The sequence below is a fragment of the Rattus rattus genome, chromosome 1 (assembly GCF_011064425.1).
Source record: "Rattus rattus isolate New Zealand chromosome 1, Rrattus_CSIRO_v1, whole genome shotgun sequence".
Taxonomy (NCBI): Eukaryota; Metazoa; Chordata; class Mammalia; order Rodentia; family Muridae; genus Rattus; species Rattus rattus.
The window spans coordinates 229,522,800-229,545,554 of NC_046154.1; the positions used below are offsets into that span (position 1 = coordinate 229,522,800).

General features: G+C 45.7%; 1 protein-coding gene across 2 annotated transcripts in view; it reads left to right on the forward strand.

Moving 5' to 3' along the window:
• The first annotated feature begins 2,693 nt into the window (after window positions 1-2,693).
• Window positions 2,694-22,755, forward strand: part of Deptor (DEP domain containing MTOR interacting protein) — a 138,556-nt gene continuing 118,494 nt past the window's right edge. The window contains exon 1 of one of the 2 annotated variants that reach the window (XM_032915560.1): window positions 2,694-2,964. In XM_032915560.1, the coding sequence (XP_032771451.1) occupies window positions 2,843-2,964 (122 nt within the window). In that variant the 5' untranslated portion in view covers window positions 2,694-2,842. The remainder of the gene's footprint in view (window positions 2,965-22,755) is intronic. The other variant, XM_032915557.1, reaches the window with a different exon arrangement.

The following is a 22,755-nucleotide window of genomic DNA, read 5'->3' on the forward strand; positions in this document are numbered from 1 at the left end:
CACACACACAAACCACCACCACCAATACACACACACACACACACACACACACACAAACACCACTACCACTATCAATGCATATACACATAACACACATACACATACACACCCCACACAAACACACACCACAACCACTACCAATACCAATGTACACACACACACACACACACACACGCACACACACATGAGGGGCTTTCAAGAAAAATATCCAGACACACTCATAGGAGAGGCTTTCAAGAAAAAATATCTAGGCCCAGTGACCTTTGGAACATGGAGGCAAGAGAAATCAGGAGTTCAAGGCCAGCTTTGGCTACATGAGATATTCTGTGTCAAAAAGCTAAAACTAAAAATAAAATTAAAAGTTACTTTCCCTTTCAAATCAGGCATTTTCCTAACCTGACATTTTTTTAGCCTTAAATTGTGATTTTTTTGTCACAAATGTACAAAATTTTGTTATTAAAATGGATCTTCAAAACTTTATTTAATTGAACCGTTATTTCACAACTGTCACAGACCATCCCTAGAAAGTAAAAAAAAAAAAAAAAATCCCTTTTCATTTTATCAATAGAAAATTGAAATCCAAAGAGCTTTAGTGACTGACATAAAATTATGAATTTAGCCAATGGTAGCCGAGGACCAAGGTTGCATGGTTGAATGACATACTGATGCCCCGCCTCACATCTCAATAATCTGTTGAATAAGTGTATGATTTAAAGTCTGAGAACCAACGGCTGGGTGTGGTAGTGCATACCTATAATCCCAGCACTCTGGGGGCAGAGACAGGCAGAGCTCTGAGTTTGATGTCAGCCTGGTCTCCAGAGTGAGTTCCAGGATGGCTGGGCTGCACAAAGAAACCTTACCTCGACAAACCAAACAAAAACCAGAACCCAGACAGCTGTTAGTCTCATCTCCCTGTCACTTTATGTTTTTATATCAGAATGGGGCTCTTAGATCATACTGACCTAAAAACTTTCTCTCTCTCAGTGCACCTTTTAAAATATCGTCTGCTTATTGAAGTTACTAAGCTTAAATAATTTCTACTGGCAAAGGAATTGCCTAAGATATTCTGTTAGAGGAAGTTATTTCCTTTCTGGAATGTGGCTGAGCATATCTTGAAAATCTATACCAATAAGCACTGAAGAGCTGTTTAACTCTCTAGTTATGAAACTTAGGCAAACTATTTCACTTTTCAGATTTGTATTTGAAAACACTGATACCTAAGAGGGTTCTGTGCGGATCAATTAACCGATATTAAAAAAGGTTCACGGTGTCATGTAAAGCACAAACAAAATAACTTCCACCAATTTTCATAACGCTCCAGCGAGCCTTAGAAGTGGCTTCTTCGATTGTAAGACAAACGAATAGTGTGAGTTTACCTTGGGGGAAAAATAGTACAGAGCATGGTGTTCAGAGATTATAATCCCAGCACTTGGGAGACTGAGGCAGGGGGATCTTGAGTTTGTGCCAGCCTGGGCAACACAGTAAGATTCTATCCCAAACAATAGTTTTGATTACCAGGGAGTGAGCCTTTGCAAAGTGCTAAATGTTCTACTTTTGTGACCCAAGCAGGGTTAGACCCCAGTCTTCAGGAACACTAAGTAACATTTGCAGCAGCATATGTCTTATTATATATTGACAACTTTCTGAAGACTGTGACAGTTATCATAGACACAAGTCTCTGTATCTTCCAATAGGGAAATTCAAAGATACTTCCACCAACTTATATGACTGTGGAAGACATAACCTCTCAATTAAGCTATGTAGAAGTTTACAAACTAAAAATGAAGGGAAATGATGGTGACTTTTAATGAGCGATTGGGCTCTGCTATTCAAATGTGTTTAACCCACTCTTCTAAAGGCTTATTGTATTGCTCCCTTTAGTCAGGTGAGCTGTTTTTGGTTTTAGTTTGTTTTGTGAGACAAGGTATCTTTTTATCCCCATCTGGTTCGAACTCATGACCCCCCTGCTCCAACCACTGGAGTTGTGGGAACACAGGTATGTCATCATACCTGGCAAGATACAGTTGTTTCAAAACACAACCTAAAGTTGAGAATAATCCTGCCTGCTTGCCTGAGAGAAGTTACCTCACTCGTGGAAGTCTCCTTCCCGATGTAAAAGGAAAGTAATACTCTGATTATGATATGGGAAAAATAAGAAGGTAACAATTTATCTAAAACATCATTAATGCAGCAGGTGTGGGCAGGTGACAACTACAATTAGAGTAAAGAAGGGATTAAGAGCATATAGATAGGAAATAAATAGTAGTAATGAAGCCATGTTCTTAGTCGTTAGGCACCCCAGGACAGGATGCTTTACTGACTCCACCATCAGGTAGTAGTAGTAGGGGGTGGTCTATAGGGAAAGGGGTCAGGAAGCCTGAAATGCCCTTCAGCAATATCAATTGCTTAATTTTTTTCAGTAAACTGTTCTCATTTCTGTTCTCTACACCTCTGGTATGAAAACTAGAGAAAAACTGTAAAATTCCACAGCATGAGTTTGGGGGTGAAAAGGGAAATATAAAAGAGGAAAGAAATGCTCAACCTCCTGCAAAAACACGGGGCTCAGCGCTCCGCCCCGATGTTTATATTTTGCTCCTTGTCCCCGCCCCCGACCATGAGAGAGCCCAGGCCACGCCCCCCACGCCAAAGTTCTAGGGCTGGACTCGCCGACCTCTTCTGCTTACCCGCAGGGATTCCCTCACCAGCCAATCGCGTCTGAGCCACGGGACCGCCCGGAACAAAGATGGCCGGAGCGGCCTCGGTGAGGGCACACTGATCCAAACGCCAGGCGCACCCGCCGCCAGGACAGCAAAGGCAGAGTGGCAACCGCGCGGTCGGGAGCATGGAGGAGGGCAGCAGCGGCGGCAGTGGTGGCAGCGACAGCAACGCCGGCGGGAGTGGCGGGGCCCAGCAGAGAGAACTGGAACGCATGGCTGAAGTCCTAGTTACGGGAGAGCAGCTCCGGTAAGGAAAGGCACTCAGTTGGTGGGCTATCGATTGCACTATGCCCCGCGGTCCGGAGCGCACACGCGGTCTGGTTCGTGGCAGGCGTGTCGCGCGGGACACAGGGACAGTTGCGGGCGCGTGGGATGGTTGGTTCGCGCCGCGCGTGTGCCTGGCTACTGCAGCTGGGAGGCTAGCAGCTTCAGCAAGGCTGCGGGGAACGGTGCCGGGAACGCGCGGTGCAGGCTGCGCCCTAGCTGGACTGCTGCAGCCACGCGTCCCGCCGACTTGCCACCACTCAGTACGCGCAATCCCCTAGTCAGGTGTCCCTGCTCACTCCAAAAAGAAGAGATATCGGATGGGACCCCCCAGCCCCTGCACTTCCAGATAAAAGACACCAGCTCCCCGTGGTTGCCTTCGGTTCGGCTTTCCTTTTTGTTAGCAAAGCATGCTTCCCTTCTTTGATCTTCAATTTACTTTTATGTAAAACCTGGCGGATTACTGCGAGTCCCTTGAAGGGTCGCTTCTCTTCGAGAACCTTTCCCAGCTCTTTACCTATCCCTTAATTGGCACACGGTCAGGTGTCACTTGGGTCCGCAAGGGGGCGTGAAAGTACCTTGTTCAGTGCCCACGTTTGGGACCCCGGAGTTGGCCCATCGCAGCGCACTTATCTTAGAATTAAGCCCATTTTACAAATCCGGGAGCAAGCACTACCCCTAGGGCTCCCATGATATTCCTATTGCTTCCTGTTCCCTTTTCTTGGGCATATGTCTAAGACTTGTGCTTCCGCAGCTGCCGATATTGGGGGTTGTAAATCAGATTGCCACTTAGAATGAATCCGGCTCTGCTAGAATTTGGATCACGAGCCGAGCCCGGGTCCCACCTGAAAGAGGTGTGCTAGTTCCCTCTAGTTCTTGGCTTGATTTTTCCGGCTTATTTCGGTTTCTAGGTGGCTGTTTCAAGAAGACTTGAAGGAGATTGTTACAAAGGTTCCTGGAGGTCTGGTAAAGCACTGGGCTTTGCAAGGCTCCGTTTGAGGAAGTAGCTGTTTGACAGTCAGGACCTAGCTTCCAGTGTAACAGAAGGAAAAAATCATGCATTTCGGTTCCTCGTTGAATCTCAAGTTTGTGGCCAAAATTGAAGGGAATTAGAAACCTGTTTTCCTCCATCAAGAGTATTTTGTAATCAAGGTGACATAAAGTTCTTCTGATTTAATCTGACCTTCTTAATAGTTTAGTGCTTTGTTCTTCACTATATGAAAAGGCTTCGCTTGGGTGAGATTTCTTGCTTCTTATTTCTTTTACAAACTTCATTATGACCCCAAATCACTTTCTTCTTCAAGATACTGCCCCTGTAATGCACCTTCTCCAGCCTCCCCAAAGTGCTCCCACGCTTTCTCACCACAAATCTGCAGACCTGGGAGTTGGACCCAGGCTTGATTTTCTGTTCCTCCACCATGTAGCCAAGTGTTACCACGATTCTGTTTTGAAGAAGGCTTTGAGCCTGACAGAATCCCAGCCTTGCCCTTGACTTAGCTAGTGTAGAGCCCTGGACAAGGATGAGTAACAGTAAATTTTACCCAGTAGGACTGTTATGAGGATTATGTGGAGTTAGTGCCCACACCAGTGAGTGTTGCTACACACCATATGATCTCTAGGCAGGATAGCCGTGTTTGGACAAATTAATTTACTTGTCTGAGCTGCTTCTTTCTCTGTGAAGTAGCCAGGAAGATAAGAGTTTTTCAGGGTGCTTCTGAGATGCTTCCTGTATTAGTTAGCAATCTGCAAGGGCTTGCTGGAATTCGTGGGTATTCCTGGTCTCTCTGCACCACCACTTTTGACCTGCGCCTGGTAAGATGTGAGCAGAGGGCTGTGTGTTGTGAAGGGCACAGGATGTAAGACAGGCTGCCCAGGTTTTTCTTCCTTCTGTCTCCGACACGTGTTACTTCTGCAACGACTTGGGGACGATTGACTTACTCTTTTGCCTCAGTTCTTCCTTAGTAAAGGGAGATGTAAAAGACAATTCACTTTCCGTTTAGAGAAGGTTGAGATGTCACATCCGAGTTTGAGAATGATGCTATGCACCTGCAATCCCAGCATTTGGGAAGCAGGGACTAGAGAATTACAAGTTTGTGTTTAGCCTGGCCTGCATAGTAAGTACTAGGCTACCGAGGCCCTGTCTTTAAAAAAAAAAAAAGTCGGAGCAAATATTAACCATTTAAATTTGATTTGAATTTCACTTTTTGTTTCAATGATTTTAAAACAAAATTTAAAATCCTATTGTATGTGGGGAAGGGCAGGGGTTATGTGTGCCGATGTAAAGGTCAAAGGACAAATGTCAGGAACTGGTTCTCTCCTTCCGTGTTGACATAAGTTCCAAGATCAAATTCAGGTTGCCAGGAGTTCACAACAAGCACTTATGACTACTGGGCCATCCCTCGGGTTCAGCACAGTGGCTCATGCCTATAATCCCAGCACCCCCAGGGTTAAAGGCAGAGAGGTTAGGCGACAAAAGTCATCTTGGATTCATAGTGAGTTTGAGGCCAGCCTAGGTGGGCTTGTGGAACCCAGTCTCAAACTGACGACAGCAAACCAAGGCTACATGATACTTAGATTTTGGTGACTGCAGTGGCCATGTGCCTGGTGTTGGGTTCTGGTCATCCTCACTGTTCCTGCCAGAATGGATTCCTCCCTTCCAACTGTCTTCTTCTTGTCTGATTCCTGACATTTACTGATGCCCAGGCTTTCTGCCTCTGATGGCTTCACACCACCACAGTTTACTGCTGCCCTGGCTACATTTCCGTGACTTCACAGTGAGCAACAGGTGATAAAAAATGGGGAAACTCAAGACTAGCGTGTGAAAGAAGTTTCACTTCCAGCTTGAGCTATGCCCACCTTCTTTCCCACTTTTTGGAGACTGGGCTGTACTCTCTATGTGGTCTACTCTGGCCTAGAACTTATGGCCGTCCTTCTGCCTCGGCCTCCAAACTACAGGAGTCATGGGTCGGGAGCTACCACACCTAGTCCTTCTTTTCTGTTTTTGGAGTTTGTTCTCTTGGGGAAAGCCAGTGAACCCAGAACTCTTGGCCTTTTTCCCTCGGGAATGGAGGGAGAGTACCCTCCAGTGTCAAATTGGCCGAAGTGGGCTCCAAGCTGGAAAGAGCTCAGTATAAGAGCTAGGACAAATGTTCAGACCGTTGTTGCCTCCAGCTGTGGGGCTGGCTTGCTGCACAGCGCTGGCACATTATTGCAGCTGGCTGCATAAGGACCACAGAAGTCACACATACATAGTCTCTTTCTTTCCCAGCAGGAGCTGTTCCTAATTCTCCTCACATTTTTCCCTCATCTTAAAAGAGTTTGCTTCCATGCCCAGAACTAAAACAATAACAACAACAAAACAACAACAAAAAAAAAAAACCCAGAATTTCATACAAGCATATATTATGTTTTGATTAAACCCATCTCTACTTCTCTTAACTTCCCATAGATTTCCCATGTATTTATTTATTTATTTACTTATTTATTTATTTTATATATGTGAGTACACTGTCCCTCTTTTCATACACATCTGAAGAGAGCATCGGATCACACGACAGATGGTTGCGAGCCACTATGTGGGTGGTAGGAATTGAACTCTGGAAGAACAGGCAGGGCTCTTAACCTCTGAGCCATCTCTCCAGCCCTCATTTATTTTTTTACTTCATGATTGCAAGTATTCTTTTTTAAACTGAATCCACTTACTACAGTCAGTATTTGCATGAGCATAGGGCAATCTACTGGAGCATGGGTAATCTCCCAGGGGCTGCATCACTGAAGACAACTGATTCTCCCTCTCTAAGCAGCCTTCTCCGACATATTGCCAGTAGCTCTTCAGGGATTGATGGGATTCCTTGCTGAATTTTAGGTAACCTGAGCTTGTGTAGGTCTTGAACAGTCAGAGTGGCTGTGAGCTCACGAGTCACATCTGGAAAAGCCTCTTTTGTAACAAGTTATTTTTTCTCTGGCTCTTACAGTCTTTCTGCCCCCTCTTCCGCCATAATACCTGAACCATGGGAGTAGGGGGCATGATTCAGATGTCCCATTTCAGCTGAGCATTCCCCAGCCTCTCTTTCTCTGCACATTGACCAGTTGTGAGTCTATATTGATCACCATCTACTGTAAAAGCACTGAAAAGGGTTGAGAACAGCATTGCTCTATGGGTATTAAGATGAGTACTTAGTTGGGTATTTTACTACTATGTCTGTTTAGCACAATAATAATAGTAGGTTCTTCCCTAGGGCTTGTAACCTAGCCACCCTGTTCTCTGCCCAAGCACCGGACTTGAGTTCGACTGGTGGATCATCTTGCCCAATCATTTTCCAGGCTTTTGCATCTTAAACACACACACACACACACACACACACACACACACACACACACGTTTTGCGTACATGCTTACAATCCCAGCACTTGGGAAGTGGAAACAGGATATGATGTAGCTAGCTGTGTGGCTTTAAAGAGAGAGGAAAGAAGCTAGCATTGCCGGAGAAAGCATGCTTAGAACAGAGGTATAGAAAAGAAAAGGGGGCTGGAGAGATGGCTCAGTGGTTAAGAGCACTGACTGCTCTTCCAGAGGTCCTGAGTTCAAATCCCACCAACCATGTGTTGGCTCACAACCATCTGTAATGGGATCTAATGCTCTCTGCTGGTGTGTCTGAAGACAGCGACACTGTACTCATATATAATAAATAAGTCTAAAACAAGGAAAGGAAAGAGTATGCCTCTCTGAGAAATGAGAAAAGCAGACCATTGTAAAGCTGAATGCCTACACTCTGTAAGAGATGAACACTTTAAAAACCATGGTGTGTTTTATTTTTCACTGTGTATGTGTTTGTGCAGGCACACTCAGAGGTGTTGAATCCTCCTGGAACTGGACTTACAGGTAGTTGTGACCTGCCAGAAGTAGATGCTGGGAACCAAACTCTGCACGAGTTTCAAGCACACTTCACCCCTGAACCATCACTCAGTCCCTGCTTAAAATTTTCAAACTAGCCAAAGAGTGTAATACTTAACACTAATTCAAAAATGTGACACTATTGACAGGCTAGATCAGAGGTTCTCAACCATGCCATGCCTCCTTTGGAGGTCAAGTGAGCCTATCACAGGGGTTGTATATCAGGTATCCTGCATACCAGATGTTTACATTACAGTTCATAACAGTAGCAAAATTACAGTTATGAAGTAACAATGAAAATAATTTTATGCTCGGGGATCTCCGCGTTATGAGGAACTGTATTAAAGTGTAGCAGCATGGGGAAGGTTGAGGACCACTGTGCTAGCTGGTGCTGACCGTTCACACACATATTTCAGTATCTTGTTGGTATCTGAACAGAGAAGAAGTAACTGAGGAAAAGGTGAAAGCATTTCTAATTTGAAGATAATCAGCCACACACAAATAATTCACATCTGTGGTGTTTATTCTATAACTTTTCAGATCCTTAGGTTTTTGCTTTTCGTTCTTGTTTGTATGTGAATCCATTGTCTCAACTCTGACACCAATTATGACATCTAAATTCCACCTCTCCCTTCTTTAATGAGCCGGTCCCAGAAGTACTCACACAGAAAGAGGTTTGCTACAGAATGTTGTCAAAGAAATCCACCAGAGCCAGCTCACGGTAGGAAGCGCAATAAAAATAATACAAGTCTATAAGTGTAGCACTAGAAGGTGAAGGCATGAGGACAGGGCATTCAAGAACTTGGCCACATACCAAATTCAAGACCAGCTAGGGCGACATGTGACTCCCACCTTAAGAACCAAAAATTAATAAGTAGATTAATAAGTAGAACAAAAATGATGAAAATGCTTTGTGGCACCTTTTCAAGGACTCTTCTTCTTAGTGCTTTGACTGTTAATGCTTTTGTATCGTTTTTTGTTGTTTGAGACCTGTAGCCCAAACTGGTCTTAAACACTCTTATAGCAATCTTTCTGTCTCTGCTTCCCACGTAATGGGATTGCAGGTGTGAGTCACCAAGCCTGACATATTAATGTCTCTAATAAGTCCTATTGCCTTTACTTCATAAATGAGAACACTGAACACTTTAACTGGCTACAGGTTCTTCTCTCAAGAAATGGTAGAGTTGAGAAACTGGGTCCTTATGAAACAGGCCAAACCCCTGTTTGTTTGCTGTTCCTAACTAGGATGAGGAGAATCAAAAATTATGTTTCTAGGGCTAACAAAGTCCCTCAGTAGGAAGATCATTTGTTGTTTAAGCATCAGGACCTTAGTTTGGATCTTTAGTATCTGTAGCTAGATGTGGCGGTATCCAAACTTGTAACCTCAGTGCTGTCCTGGTAGTCACAGAAGGGACTGTTGAGGCTTACTGGGTGCTACCTTAGTTTAGTGAGAGACACCATCTTGAAGGACTAAAGGGAGAACACACTTGATACACTCCTCTGACCTTACATGTGCCTGCACCACACACACCTATTTCACACCAAAAAATATGTGCATTACATTAAAACATTTTTAAGGAGTCGTGTGTCAGAGACTGTCACATCCTAGCATGACAACTTTTGCCAACAAAAAGTAGACAATTGTTTTGTCTGTGGGAAAATCTAATTTATCCCTGGAAGTATTCGTGGTTTTGATAAGGCAGATTGCTTGCTTTCTTTACACTGGAATCAAAATAAGTCTCCCATGCCACGTGATTTTCAAAGCCTGCTTTGGACTGCACAGATGCTAAGTCCTGTCATCATTTTAGTACAAAGACAAACTGCACGGGTTCCACTGCCCGTGAGCTTGGAAAGGGTAGAGAGGGAATTCCAACTGTCCTGAGGAACACTGAAGAAAGCAAGGAAGACATGTGCCAAGCTTTCCTGTTATTCTCTTCTCTCTGGAGCAAGCAGGTACTGTCCGTCACTAATGGCTGCTTCCCTAAGGTAACTGGCCACATGGTGAGCTTTATCCAAGTTGTAGGCGATTGTAGTTCTTTTAAACTGTGTAATATCGTTGCCATTTTTCTGCAACAGATTGCTTTCTCAGACTCTTACCATCTTGCTGTTGTCTACACACACACACACACACACACACACACACACACACACACACACACACTATCACTAAACACTTTTTTCCCTTATTTGTTCCTTTGTTTGAGAAAGGCTCTCACCGTGTAGTCCGGACTGACTTGAATCTTCTCCCCTTAACCTCCAGGGTCCTGGGACACCTGGCTTGTGTGTACAAAAGGATAGAGCCAAAGAGGTTTCTCAGATAGCACAAATAAGAGAGCTAGGAATCAGAGTACACAGACTAGGAAAAGGAGAACAAATGGTGGCCTAGGGTTATCATCAGCCATGACCCTGCTCATTGTACACTAGGAACCAGCCTGAGAGCTCACTTAGATTCCCTAGTATCCCCTTCAGATATAACCAGAACCCACCAAAGACACATATAGGGTGTTACAAAGGCATGCAGGCTGGCTCCTGAGAGTCCCACCGGCATGTTCTACGGGCCTTCCAAATCTCTTGAATTTGGAATTCGAGAACCTTGCAGCCAGCTTCCTTAGAACCTTCAGATCCCAAAGGAGCCCTCACAGCTGACCAGAAGCCCCAGTTCCAGATAATTTGATGCCTCTTGCTTCTGAGGGCACCTACTGTCGTGTGACATACCTACACACAAAGACACGCATTCACATACGTTTTTAAAAATTAAATTATTAAAATAAACCTTAAAAAAAACTAGCCATAACTAGTAAGCAGGAACGCTGAGAACACTGGGACTGTTTTTCTCAGTGCAAGCACCGGAAGGATAGACCATGCTAACAGGCATTCTGTTCTGTTTTCCCGTAGCCTACTGGCCTAGACCTTATTTTCCTGGCTCCACCCCCGGGGATCATGACCCCTGGTTAGGAAGGACATAAGGAAGGAATCCTTCTGGCCCAGAGAAGATAACTGCTATGGAGAAATTCAGCTCACAGCCCATAAAACTAGGATCCACACTGTGGGAAAGCAGTGCAATTTCTGTGGGGAAACCCGCATGTTCTGGGCTATTCTGACATTGAAGTCATGGCCTTACAAGTGTATGGCCCTCCTTGGCACGGTGTAAATATCTTCCTGGAACTTTGAGAGGAATTTGGAACAAGACGTGATCAACATCAATGTAGAGGCAGGGAGTAGATAAGAACTTTTTCTTTCAAAAAAATTTTTTATGGTGCCCTGTTTGCTTTTTCTTTTGCCTCCGTGTGTGTATGTGTAAATATTTACATGTGTGTGATGCATGTACACATGTGTGTGGATGTGGGCAGGGGGGGGACCCAAAGTTGACATCAGTGTCTTTCTCAGTCAGTCTCCACTTTATAGAGGCAGAGTCCCCCACTGAGCCCAGGATCTTGTCCTTTCAGATAGTCTAACCAGCTAGCATGCTTCAGGGATGTCCTGTCTCTGTTTTACAAGGGCCCCATGATGCCTGACATTGTATGTAGGTCCCAGAGATCTGAGTTTCATTCCTTACGCTTGCCACGGAAGCACCCTATCCTCTGAGGTAGGGCTGCAGAAACCTGCTCCCTCGCGCAGCTCAAGTGTACGTTCTTCTAGTTGTCTTGTAAAGAGATGGGTATCTGAACACGGAAAAACACAGCCATTTACTGAATGAGAAATGATAGCCAAGTGTCTGGCCCTAGTCTGCGCACTGTGCGTATATAGTTATGTCTTTGTTTCCTTATCATAGTTCAGTTATCTCTATCTGAACACATAAAGCTCCAACAGGTGAACAGTTTCCCCACATCTGTAGATTATACAAATGAAACCAGTTTCTTGGATTTAAACGCAAGGCCCTCTCAGTTTCCATCCTCTGGCATTTAACTGTGCCCTCGGCGCATTTGTAAACCGAATCTCCCCGAAACTGCCACACTGTTTTTGAGTGTTCTGCATGCCAGCGGATTGACCAGGACTTTGTGATTCTCCAGAGTTGGAATGACCTAGAACCAAAATTACCTTGGGCTTCCTTTTGCCTCTTTACTAGCCCCTTATCACTAATCTTTTTATCTGCCCTAACCTTTGGAGTGTTTTAACGTAACAGACTTTGCTTCTGTCAACCAAGAAGCTAAGAATGTTGTGAGATAGCATCTGAGACCTGTAGCACAGATTTCCCCACTTTGCTGCAACCTGATGTTCCCACCAGCACACCTACAAGTGCACTGGTTCATGACTTGTGCTGAGTGAGTGCTAAGGCTCATCTGACCTCAGACCGAAACACATCATCCAGGACAACCTGAAGCCACATTCTCTGCCCATGGTCACTCTTCTTTAGCTCATGATAAATCATCTCGTCCCTACCTTTGAGCAAGATGTATGGTTTACAGCCATATACATATGTGGCAGGTCATAATTTGTATGTAAGTAATTAGTAATACTATCAGAGGGACTATATGGAGACTGGTTTTCTTGGATGAGAGGACACTCAATTTCCTGAAAGACTTGGTTGGAATTCCTCTTTTGTTTCTTTTCCATGCTTTTGATTCTCTGCTTTGGGTATTAGCTTTGTCTTTTGAAGTCCTCCTACTGTCACCCAGTGGCCAGGCTGACAGCTGAAACTCACCTATACAAGCCTTGAGCATTGATCTCTTGGCCCATCTTAACTCATGGACATCAGTGTGACTGTCTGGCCACCTTCCATACCATGGCGAGGAAGATGTAGTTCTCTCATCCACCTTAGCTCAATCAGGATCTCGCTTCAGGACAGAGTTGGGGTTGTCCCTGCCCAGAGTAGCTGCACACTATAAAGCCAGGGCATGGCGGGATAATTATGTCCTCCACAGAGAGGTCATTTGGGTTCAGTGATGACAAACCGGATGTCCTCCTTTCACCTTGACCCACCCAGAGTATAATGTGATTAAGGTAAAATTCAGGGAAAACTCTGTAGCAGCAGCATCTATCCAGGGAAGAAAGTAGCCGTAGGAAAGATACAGGATGGGGGATATTGATGTGAACTTTTGAACTGCCTGATTTTAGCATCGTGCTCCCTGTACAGCTCCGTACAGTGACAGCCTGTCCCGAGGTACCCCCACTCTCTATCCCCCCAACCCCTACCTGCCTCTGATTTGGAAGATCTGCCATTCCATTCAAATCTGTTTAATAAAAGAAGTAAAATAAGCCATAGGTGGTAGCGCTTGCCTGTAATCCCAGTCCCCCAAAGGCCATAAGTTCAAGGCCACCCTGGGCTAAGTATCAGGGCAGTCAGGGCTGCATAGCACGACTCTCTCGCTATTCCTCTCCACACCCCAATATAAGAGAAGCAAAATTGTCAGCAAAAGGCAGGAACTGCAAACGGCTTCAGTTTAAGGTGCAAGGACTGATTTGGACCACTTGAATTGGGATGACTTTCTAAGAAATAACTTCCATCCAGAAAAGGCCCAGCCGGGGGTTGGGGATTTGGCTCAGTGGTAGAGCGCTTGCCTAGGAAGCGCAAGGTCCTGGGTTCGGTCCCCAGCCCCGAAAAAAAAAAAAAAAAAAAAAGAACCAAAAAAAAAAAAAAAAAAAAAAAAAAAAAAAAAAAAAGAACTTCCATCCAGAAAAGGCCCAGCCACGGTGTTGGTTATCTCTCTGTACAAGGAGAACTGTGTAAGGGGTAATTAAGGCACGAGGATGCCCTGAAAAGTTGACAGTGTACTTTTACTTGCACAATCTGCAGAAAGGTCTCGAAGGTCAGCCCTTTCAACTTATTTTGTCAAGTGCTTCCTTTCCATCTCTCTAATTTGGGAATTGAAGATAACCTCTGATACCAAGGGAGCATATTTCTCTCATTCATAAGTGTAAGCTTATGCCTAACTACACATTACAGTCACACTGGAACAGAAACCTTGGCACAGAATTTTTACTGCCTCCTCCCGAATGTTACTAAGAGATGAGTCCTAGTAAAAGTGGTTTTATTGCCTGATAACTGTGAGTCTAACCTTTTGTTTATGCGAGGTACTTGTCTGAAGTGCCCAGGAGTTGCCACTCTGCTGCTGGCAACGCCACTGCCCTATAAGAAGCACCATCTTTCTTCCACTGTGTTTACTACAGAAAGGAAATGACAGAGAAACACCCATGAAACCTAAGGAGTGGGGCCGGGAGCCAGCACATTTGTTGAATGTTCACCATTTGCTGACTTGCACCAACAGTGGCTTGGAGCCAAGAGGCACAGCGCCTGCTTACTGAGGACTTCATTTGTAACTTATCACTGTGTTTCCAGTGAAGATGGACCAGTTAGGGATAAGAATTAAATAGTCTAGGGTCACGGAGAAGGCTGGCTGGGTAAAGGCCCTTCCAGGTCTGACAGCCAGGTCTGACTTCTGCGAGTTGTCCTCTGATCTTCCCTTGTACCCCACCCCCCAGAAAAGTTAATTAAGGGAAGAGATACCACTGTTCTAGTCCGTGAGGACTTATTGAGTCACTGTTTATCCTGGAACAAAACAGTTGACTAATTTACATGCTTAATGAACCCGAGGGAATCTCCCCCACGTTCTTCCCGCCAGCCTCACTTGGGGTGGTTCTTTTGCTGTTAGATTATTTATCTTCCTGAAGGGGAACGCAGAGGCGTGGAAGTCGGTTTGGCTACCTATCAGCACTTCTGAAAGAATGCTTATCCGGGGAAGACTTGGAAATCTGTGAGGATTTGAGGATCATCTGGATGTTTCCAGTTCTGCCATCCTGTCCTGGTGCCCCTGTGTTCTCAGAATAATGCTTAGGAAGTGAGGAGTTAGTTCCTAAAGCTCCCTCTTCCTGGACCACCTAACTGGTGCTTGGGGAACCTCTAGCCTCTGCTAATAGCCAGGACTCCTCCCTATCTTCTCCCCCCCACCCCAATCTCCTCTTCATTCTCCTCTGACAGACCCTTAGTGAGCTCAGGCTGCTGTCAAACTCGTGGTCTTCTTGCCTTAACCTCCAAGGTGCTAGGATTGCAGGCGTACGCCACCATATGCAGTTTCTCAGTTTCTTCTTCATGAGCGTCTACATGTGCGGCGGACCGTGCAGGGAGGTCCTCATCACCGTAATGGTCACACGTACAGAATCCGTTTATCATTTAGTGAGATGGCAACTTACAGGAAAGGGAACAGTGCTACTGAATTTACACTAATAACCGTTTGCTCGCTTTTTTTTTTTTTTTTTTTTTTTTGCTCTTTTTTTCGGAGCTGGGGACCGAACCCAGGGCCTTGCGCTTCCTAGGCAAGTGCTCTACCACTGAGCTAAATCCCCAACCCCTGTTTGCTCGCTTTTAAAATGGCATCTCACTAGAGCTGCCCAGACAAGCCTGCAGCTTACCAACTAGCAATGCTCCCTTGAACTCACAGCCATCCTTCTGCATCAGCCTACCTGGTGCTGTAATTGCAGGGTCGCATCACTACTCCAGAACAGTTTCTGTTTCTTTTCCCTTTGTTTTTGAGACAGGGTTCATTATGTGGCCCTAGCTGGACTACAGTTTATTATGTAGACCAAACCGGCCTCAAGCCCCTAGAGTCCACCATCTTTGCCTCCTGAATACTGGGAATTAAAGGCACGTGCCACTATGCCTGGCAAGTTTGTATTGCTTAATAAATAAATAAACTATGCCACGGTGCCACGGAAATAAATGCCAGACATTGAATGGATGCCCCCTGGTACAAACAGAAACAAAAGCTAATTCTGCTTGGTAGGAGCAGTCTTTCATGTATGTGCAAGGTCAAGAGGGTGGAAATGTCTTACTTTTTTCCCCATTTTTAATTAATTAATTAATTTTACACTCCAGATTTTATTCCCCTCCTGGTTCATCCTCCGACTGTTCCACATCCCATACCTCCTCCCCCTGCCCTCCAGTCTCCACAAGGATGTCTCCCACCCCACCCAACCCACCTCTAAACTTCCTGGGCCTCCAATCTCTTGAGGCTTAGGTACATCTTCTCTGACTGAACCCAGACCCAGGAGTCCTCTGCTGTATACTTGTTGGGGGCCTCATCTCAGCTGGTGTACGCTGCCTGGTGGGTGATCCAGTGTCTGAGAGATCTCAGGGGTCCTCCTACAGGGTCGCCCTCCTCCTCAGCTTCCTCCAGCTTTTCCCTAATTCAACCAGAGGGGTCAGCAGCTTCTGTCCACTGGTTGGGTGCACATATCTGCATCTGACTCTTTCAGCTGCTTGCTGGGTCTCTTGGAGGGCAGTCACAGTCAGTCCCTTTTGTGAACGCCCCATAGCCTCAGTAATGATGTCAGGTGTTGGGGCCTCCCCTTGATCTGGATCCTACTTTAGACGTGTCGCTGGACCTTCTTTTCCTCAGGTTCTTCTCCATTTCCATCCCTGCATTTCTTTCAGACAGGAAGAATCATGGGTCAGAGCTTTGACTGTGGGATGGCAACCCCATCCCTCACTTGATGCCCTGTCTTCCTGCTGGAGGTGGGCTCTACAAGTTCTCTGCCCCCACTGTGGGACATTTCATCTAAGGCCCCTCCCTTTCAGTCCCAAGGTTCTCTCACTCCCCAGGTCTCTGGTGCGTTTTAGAGTCTCCTCCCAACCTCCTTCCTCCCGAGGTCACCTGTTTCCATTCTTTCTGCTGGCCCTCAGGGCTTCAGTCCTTTTTCCCTACCCAGTATCAGACCATGTTCCCCTCTCCCCCATCCCCATCCCCTTTCCCTCCACTGTCCCTCCCTCCTTTCCCACTTGTAGCTGCTCTCTTCTCCCTCCCTAGTGGGACTGAGGCGTCCTCACTTGGGCCCTTCAGCTTGTTGACCTTTATGAGTTCTGTGGACTGTGTTTTGGGTATTCTGTACTTTTTTTTATTGGAATTTTTTAAATTTACATTTTAAATGTTATCACTTTTCCCGGTTTCCCGTCCATAACCCCCCATCCCACCCTCCCCCTTCTTCTATGAGAGTAGCCACCTACCCAGCCACCACTTCCCGCTTTCCCACCCTGACTTTTAACCACCAGCTATATAGATGACTTTTGGTCATTCCACTTCTGTAACTAATGACATCCTCCCTATTCTAGGAATTGAGTCAAAATACACATAGATGCTTGTTGGTTAATCCCTGGTGGAAAGTGAAATTGCTTTTAGTTTGCAAGTAGTGAGACTCAATCCTCCTCTTTCCTTATTTCAAGCTAGAGGACCCCTAGGGTTTCTGGCATTGAACTTCTGTGCTTTGCAGTTCATTTGGGGATAGGAATCCAGTGTTTTTACTTAACTGAGTCCTCCTCCTCCTCCTCCTCCTCTTCCTCCTCCTCCTCCTCTTCCTCCTCCTCTTCCTCTCCCTCTCCTCCCTCTCCCTCTCCCTCTCCCTCTCTCCCCCTCTGCCCCTGCCTCTGTCTCTCCTCTCTCCCTCTCTGCCTCTCTCCCTCTCTCTCCCTCTCTCTCTCTCCCTCTCTCCCTCTCTGCCTCTCCTCTCTCTCTCTCTCTCTCTCTCTTTCTCTCTGCCTCTCTGCCTCCCTGCCTCTCTCCCTCCCTGCCCCTCTCCTCCCCTTCCTCCCTCTATCCCTCTCCCTCCCTCTCTCCCTCTCCCTCTCCCTCTCTCCCCCTCCCCCCTCCTCTCCCCCTCCCTCCCCCCCCCCCTCCCCCCCTCCCTCCCCCCCCTCCCCCCCCCCCCCCCCCCCCCTCCCCCTCCCCCCCCTCCCCCCCCCCCCCCCCCCCCCCCCCCCTCCCCCCCCCCCCCCCCCTCCCCCTTCCCCTCCTTCCCCTTCCCTTCTCCTTCTCCTTCTCCTTCTCCTTCTCCTTCTCCTTCTCCTTCTCCTTCTCCTTCTCCTTCTCCTTCCTTCTCCTTCTCCTTCTTCTTCTTCTTCTTCTTCTTCTTCTTCTTCTTCTTCTGTTTTTGTATCTAGGCAAGACAAAGACACTTGGCAGTTCTATCATGAGCCCCTTAACATTTATTTCTCTTTTGACAGTGTTGGAGTTGATAAATATTTAGTATGAACATAGCCTCCCACTTTCGAGTCAGCTGACGATGGGACTAGTTAAGGCATTAATGTTTAGCTCGCACAGCTTCATGCACTCCCAGCAGCTGTTAGAACACGGACAGCACGAATGCAGTCTGAAGAAAACAAGAGGTGATGTTGCTTATTAACCATTGGCCTGTATAATTGTATCGCACTCGCTAGCTGAGAGGAAAATATAAGGAGATGACATTGTTTCTGTACTAATTTTCCCTTTCTTTCCTCTTACTCTTGTGATAAATATTTGTGATACACTTAAGAACGGAAGCTAACATTTAAACAGCACCTTATAACTTAGGAAAGGATTTACATGCATTCTGTGGGTTCTGTAACTGTTGATCCTTAGACTTGTTCGCTAAGAAGGAGGATTGTGACCAATCATTAAGACTCCCTATCTGTTTAACAGTGTTTGGAGATAGCGTCTCATGGACACCGGGCGGCCTTCGAACTCACCATGTTAGCAGGGATGATCTTGAGCTCCTGATTGCATGGCCTCCACCTGCAGAGGTTATAATTGTCTACCAACTGTAGTGGTTTGAATATGCTAAGTAGCGCTATTAGGAGGTGTGACCTTGTTGGGGTAGGTGTGGCCTTGTTGGAAGAAGTGCATCACTGTGGGAGCGGGCTTTTGAGATCTCAGTCTCAAACTCTGCCCAGGGTGGAAGAGAGTCTATCCTGGTTGCCTTCAGGTCAAGACTCTTGGCTCCTTCTCCAGTACCATGTCTGCCTGGATGCTGCCATGCTTCCTGCCATGATGATAATGGATTGAACCTCCAAAACTAAGCCAGCCCCCAGTTAAATGCTTTCCTTTATAAAAGCTACCTTGCTTATGGTGTCTCTTCACAGCAGTGGAAACCCTAACTAAGACACTGCCATACCCAGTCTGCCATTTGGGAGATCGACCCCAGGGCTATATCCATGCTAGAGAATCACTCTATCCATTTGAGACACATCCCCTGCTCAAGTTCTATAAGTAGTTTAAAGTGCCTCCTGCCATTAACCAGTCCACCCAGGCAGGCCCTGGACAGGCAAACAGCTCCTCAGCTGCTTAAGCTTGCCCACAAGTATAGGCCAGAGACAAAACAGAAGGAACAAAGGCTGCTGGCCCGTGCTGAGAAGAAAGCTGCTGGAAGAGGGTATGTCCCAACTAAGAGACCGCCTGTCCTCCGAGCAGGGGTCAACACAGTCACCACCTTGGTGGAGAACAAGAAGGCTCAGCTGCTGGTGATTGCCCATGATGTAGACCCCATTGAACTGGTGGTTTTCCTGCCTGCCCTGTGTTGAAAGATGGGGGTCCCTACTGCATCATCAAGGGAAAGGCCAGGCTGGGGCACCTGGTCCACAGGAAGACAAACACCACTGTTGCCTTCACACAGGTTAACTCAGAAGACAAGGGTGCTCTGGCTAAGCTGGTGGAAGCTATTAGGACCAATTATAATGACAGATACGACAAGATCCGCAGCCACTAGGGAGGCAACGTCCTGGGTCCTAATTCTGTGACTCACACTGCCAAGCTGGAAAAGGCAAAGGCTAAAGAACTCACCACTAAACTGGGTTAAATGTACATTGCTAAGTTTTTTGAACATAAATATAATTACAAAATAACCTTCAAAATAAAAAAATAGGCAAATTAATAGATATCTACATGTATTTCTCTAATGTGTTGTAGGTTCAAAACCCTTCACAAAAAAAGAAATATTTAAATCTTCAGAATAATATAAATCAGTAATTAAATAAATACAAACATTTTCATATATTCTTGCCATCTTCAAAGGTTGGGCCTAGATTTTTCTTTTATAGCTCATATACTTGATTTTCTTTTCCATTTCTTCTTTCTTTCGTTCTCCCTCTTGTTTTTTGTTTGGGTTTTGTTTTGTTTTGTCATCTTGTTTTACAAAGCAGGGTCTTACTATGCAGCCCTGGCTGTCCTGGAGCTCACTAGGTAGACCAGACGGGCCTTGAACTCAGAGATGTGTCTGCCTCTGCCTCCTTAGTGCTGGGATTTAAGGCGTGCCCCACCATGCCCGGCCAGAGTTCACACTTCACCTCTCACTTCTATTTATTTCATATGTATACGTTGTGCCCCTGCATGTGTGGGGATGCCTGCTACAGGACACTATGGAGGTCAGAGAACTGTCAAGCTTGGCAGCAAGTCCCTTTAGCTTCTGAGTCATCTCCAACCCTAAAGGTCATACTTTAGACCCTAAACACCTATGACAGTGTGCATCAGAGTCAGTATAGTTCCTCCTGGCTGGCTGAGTCTAGTATTGCTGGGCATCCCAAAATGCTCGGGTTAAGTTGGTCTGCAGTGTTGCTGGACCAAGCCAAAAAGGATGAGCTGTTTCCCAGGCCTTGGTGAAGGAAGACCTCTCCAGGCTTTTCCAGGGCTTTGCTCTGGTCTTCTCAGATTGCCACTGTTTATGTTGGTGGTCAAATCCCTCATAGAGTTCTCCAGGTCTTCTGAGCCTGTGTTGATCTTCATCTGGGACAGCGATGTTTCTGTCACTTGTTGCTTGTGGCAAGCTACTGATGAAAGGGATATTGTGGTGCACTTGGCACAGAGAAAAGGCCACTCGAGGTGGAAAATAGCCCTTGTGTAAGCGGGAAGACAGAACGCGGCTGTTCTTCCTCCCTCCATTGCTCTTGTTGGGAGTGATAACAACATCAAAACCATATTTTTTTTCCCTGTTGACCTTTAAATCTCGGGATGGGTGATGTAGTTAACAGAACTGTCTTTTTCACGTGGCAACCAACAAGACACAACGTTAGAGAGAGCTTCCCTGTGGTCGGTGGATCTGAAAGCAGGGAATCCTGGAAGGATTCTTTTTCTTATTTTACTGTGAGAAGGATTTTCCGATAGATAGTTTATCTTTAATCATCTTATAAATATGGAGACCCTATGAGGCCTGCTTTTGATCACAGTGAACAAGATGGCAAAATGTGAGCAATCTAATTCTTGCCCCTGGGGAATGGCTGCTCCCCACAACCCCCAATCTACTCCCACTCTCGCTGCCCTTGTGTTGGCTGTTGAAGATGACTCTTTAAGTAGATAGAAATAACAAAAGTCCACATATCAGTGAAAGACAATTGAATAAAATAATTCCTTTGATAAAATGTGAATTTGGGGCTAGTGAGGTGGCTCTACAGGTAAGAGCACCAGCTGCTCTTCCAGAAGATCCAGGTTCGATTCCCAGCACCCACGTGGCAGCTCACAACCTTCTTTCTGTAACTTCAGCTCTAGGGGAGCTGATGTCCTCTTCTGGCCTCCGTGGGCAACAGGCTTGTATGTGGTACACATACATGACATACATGCAGGTTAAACACCCACACACAGAAAGCAAAAATAAATCAATTATAAATGAAAAAAAAAAACCCATAAAACCTTTAACTGTGAAGTTCCTTTGGTTTCATCCATGTTCCTCACAGACTCCAAATATGCTTCTGAGTGAGAATGTGTGGGGTCAACAGATACCTTCAGGGTGGAGCTAGTCACTCAAAAGCCCCAGTGACTAGGGGAGTAACAGGACAAAGCTTAGCCCTACCTAGCACCCTGTGGTGCAAGTCTGTTCGGAGGGCTTGAGCCAAAACTCTGTTGGAACTAGACTGATATTAACTGTAGAAATAACTCCCGTGCATATAACTAACTATAAGAAGCTTAGATTGACCTTGGGTTAGAAAAGAAACGCTTAAGAACAACAAGAAGAAAACACACAGGGCTTCAAGTACAATAAATGCTGTGTTATCAAGACTGAATTCATTTTCACTGAAGTATTTTCTTTCTTGTGTTTTTGCTATGAGGGTCTAGAGAGGTACTCCTCCTGCTTCATCCTCCAACAGTGATGGGATTGTGGGTGTCTCTCTCCCCATGCCATGCTTCAATCTAAAACTTTTGCCACTTTTTTTTTTTTAATAATAATGGTCACATTCAAACCCCTTAGGTCATGCATTCAAAGACTGCAGAAAAAGGATTGATTTAAAGGTTGAGCCTGGGCTGGAGAGATGGCTCAGTGGTTAAGAGCACCCGACTGCTCTTCCAGAGGTCCTGAGTTCAATTCCCAGCAACCACATGGTGGCTCACAACCATCTGTAATGGGATCTGATGACCTCTTCTGGTGTGTCTGAAGACAGCTACAGTGTAATTATATATAATAAATGAATAAATCTAAAAAAAAAAAAAAAAAAAGGTTGAGCCCTTCTATAGGATAATACTCAAACGATGCACTTCAGAAACAGTTTATTTTTTTCAGATCACGGTAGACACCATGGGCAGACATAAAAGAGCAATCTGCTGCTGGACAAGGTAGTACACATCTGTAATCCATCACTTTGGAGGCGGAAACAGGGAGACGAGGCACTCAGAACAGTGATACATATCGTTGACTAGATGGCAAGTCTGGGATACATGAGAACCTGTCTTACCAAACCAAAAGAACACAGCTCAACAAGCCAGCTAATTCTGTGTCCAACAAGATGTGTGGAACTCCCACCTTGGCTCATGATCCCCTGCGGAAAGTTTAGTGGGCTGAATTCGGTCTGGATTGAGCTTTTCCGTCAGTCACAGGTAACTCTTGTTCCTTGGCTTGCTAGGTTTTGTTGTTTTGGAGTCAACCCCAGAATCATGCACGTGCTAAGCAAATGCTCGACCACTGAGCCACATTCCCTTTGTTTGCTTTACTTCGTTAAAGTTCATGTTTCAGTCTGAACAACTCTTGTTCTGGACCAGTTCCATTTGCCACAGCTCCTCCCTTAAAATAAGGAAACTGTTTTTGAGGTTAGCTGCTCATCCCTGAATTCTGTGGCGTTATCTGTGGAAAATCTATTAGTTTCATAAATGTGGGCTGATCTGCAGGTGGTCTAAGTTTCTGGGAGCAACAGATGAGAGAGTTAGCTGATCAGCATCC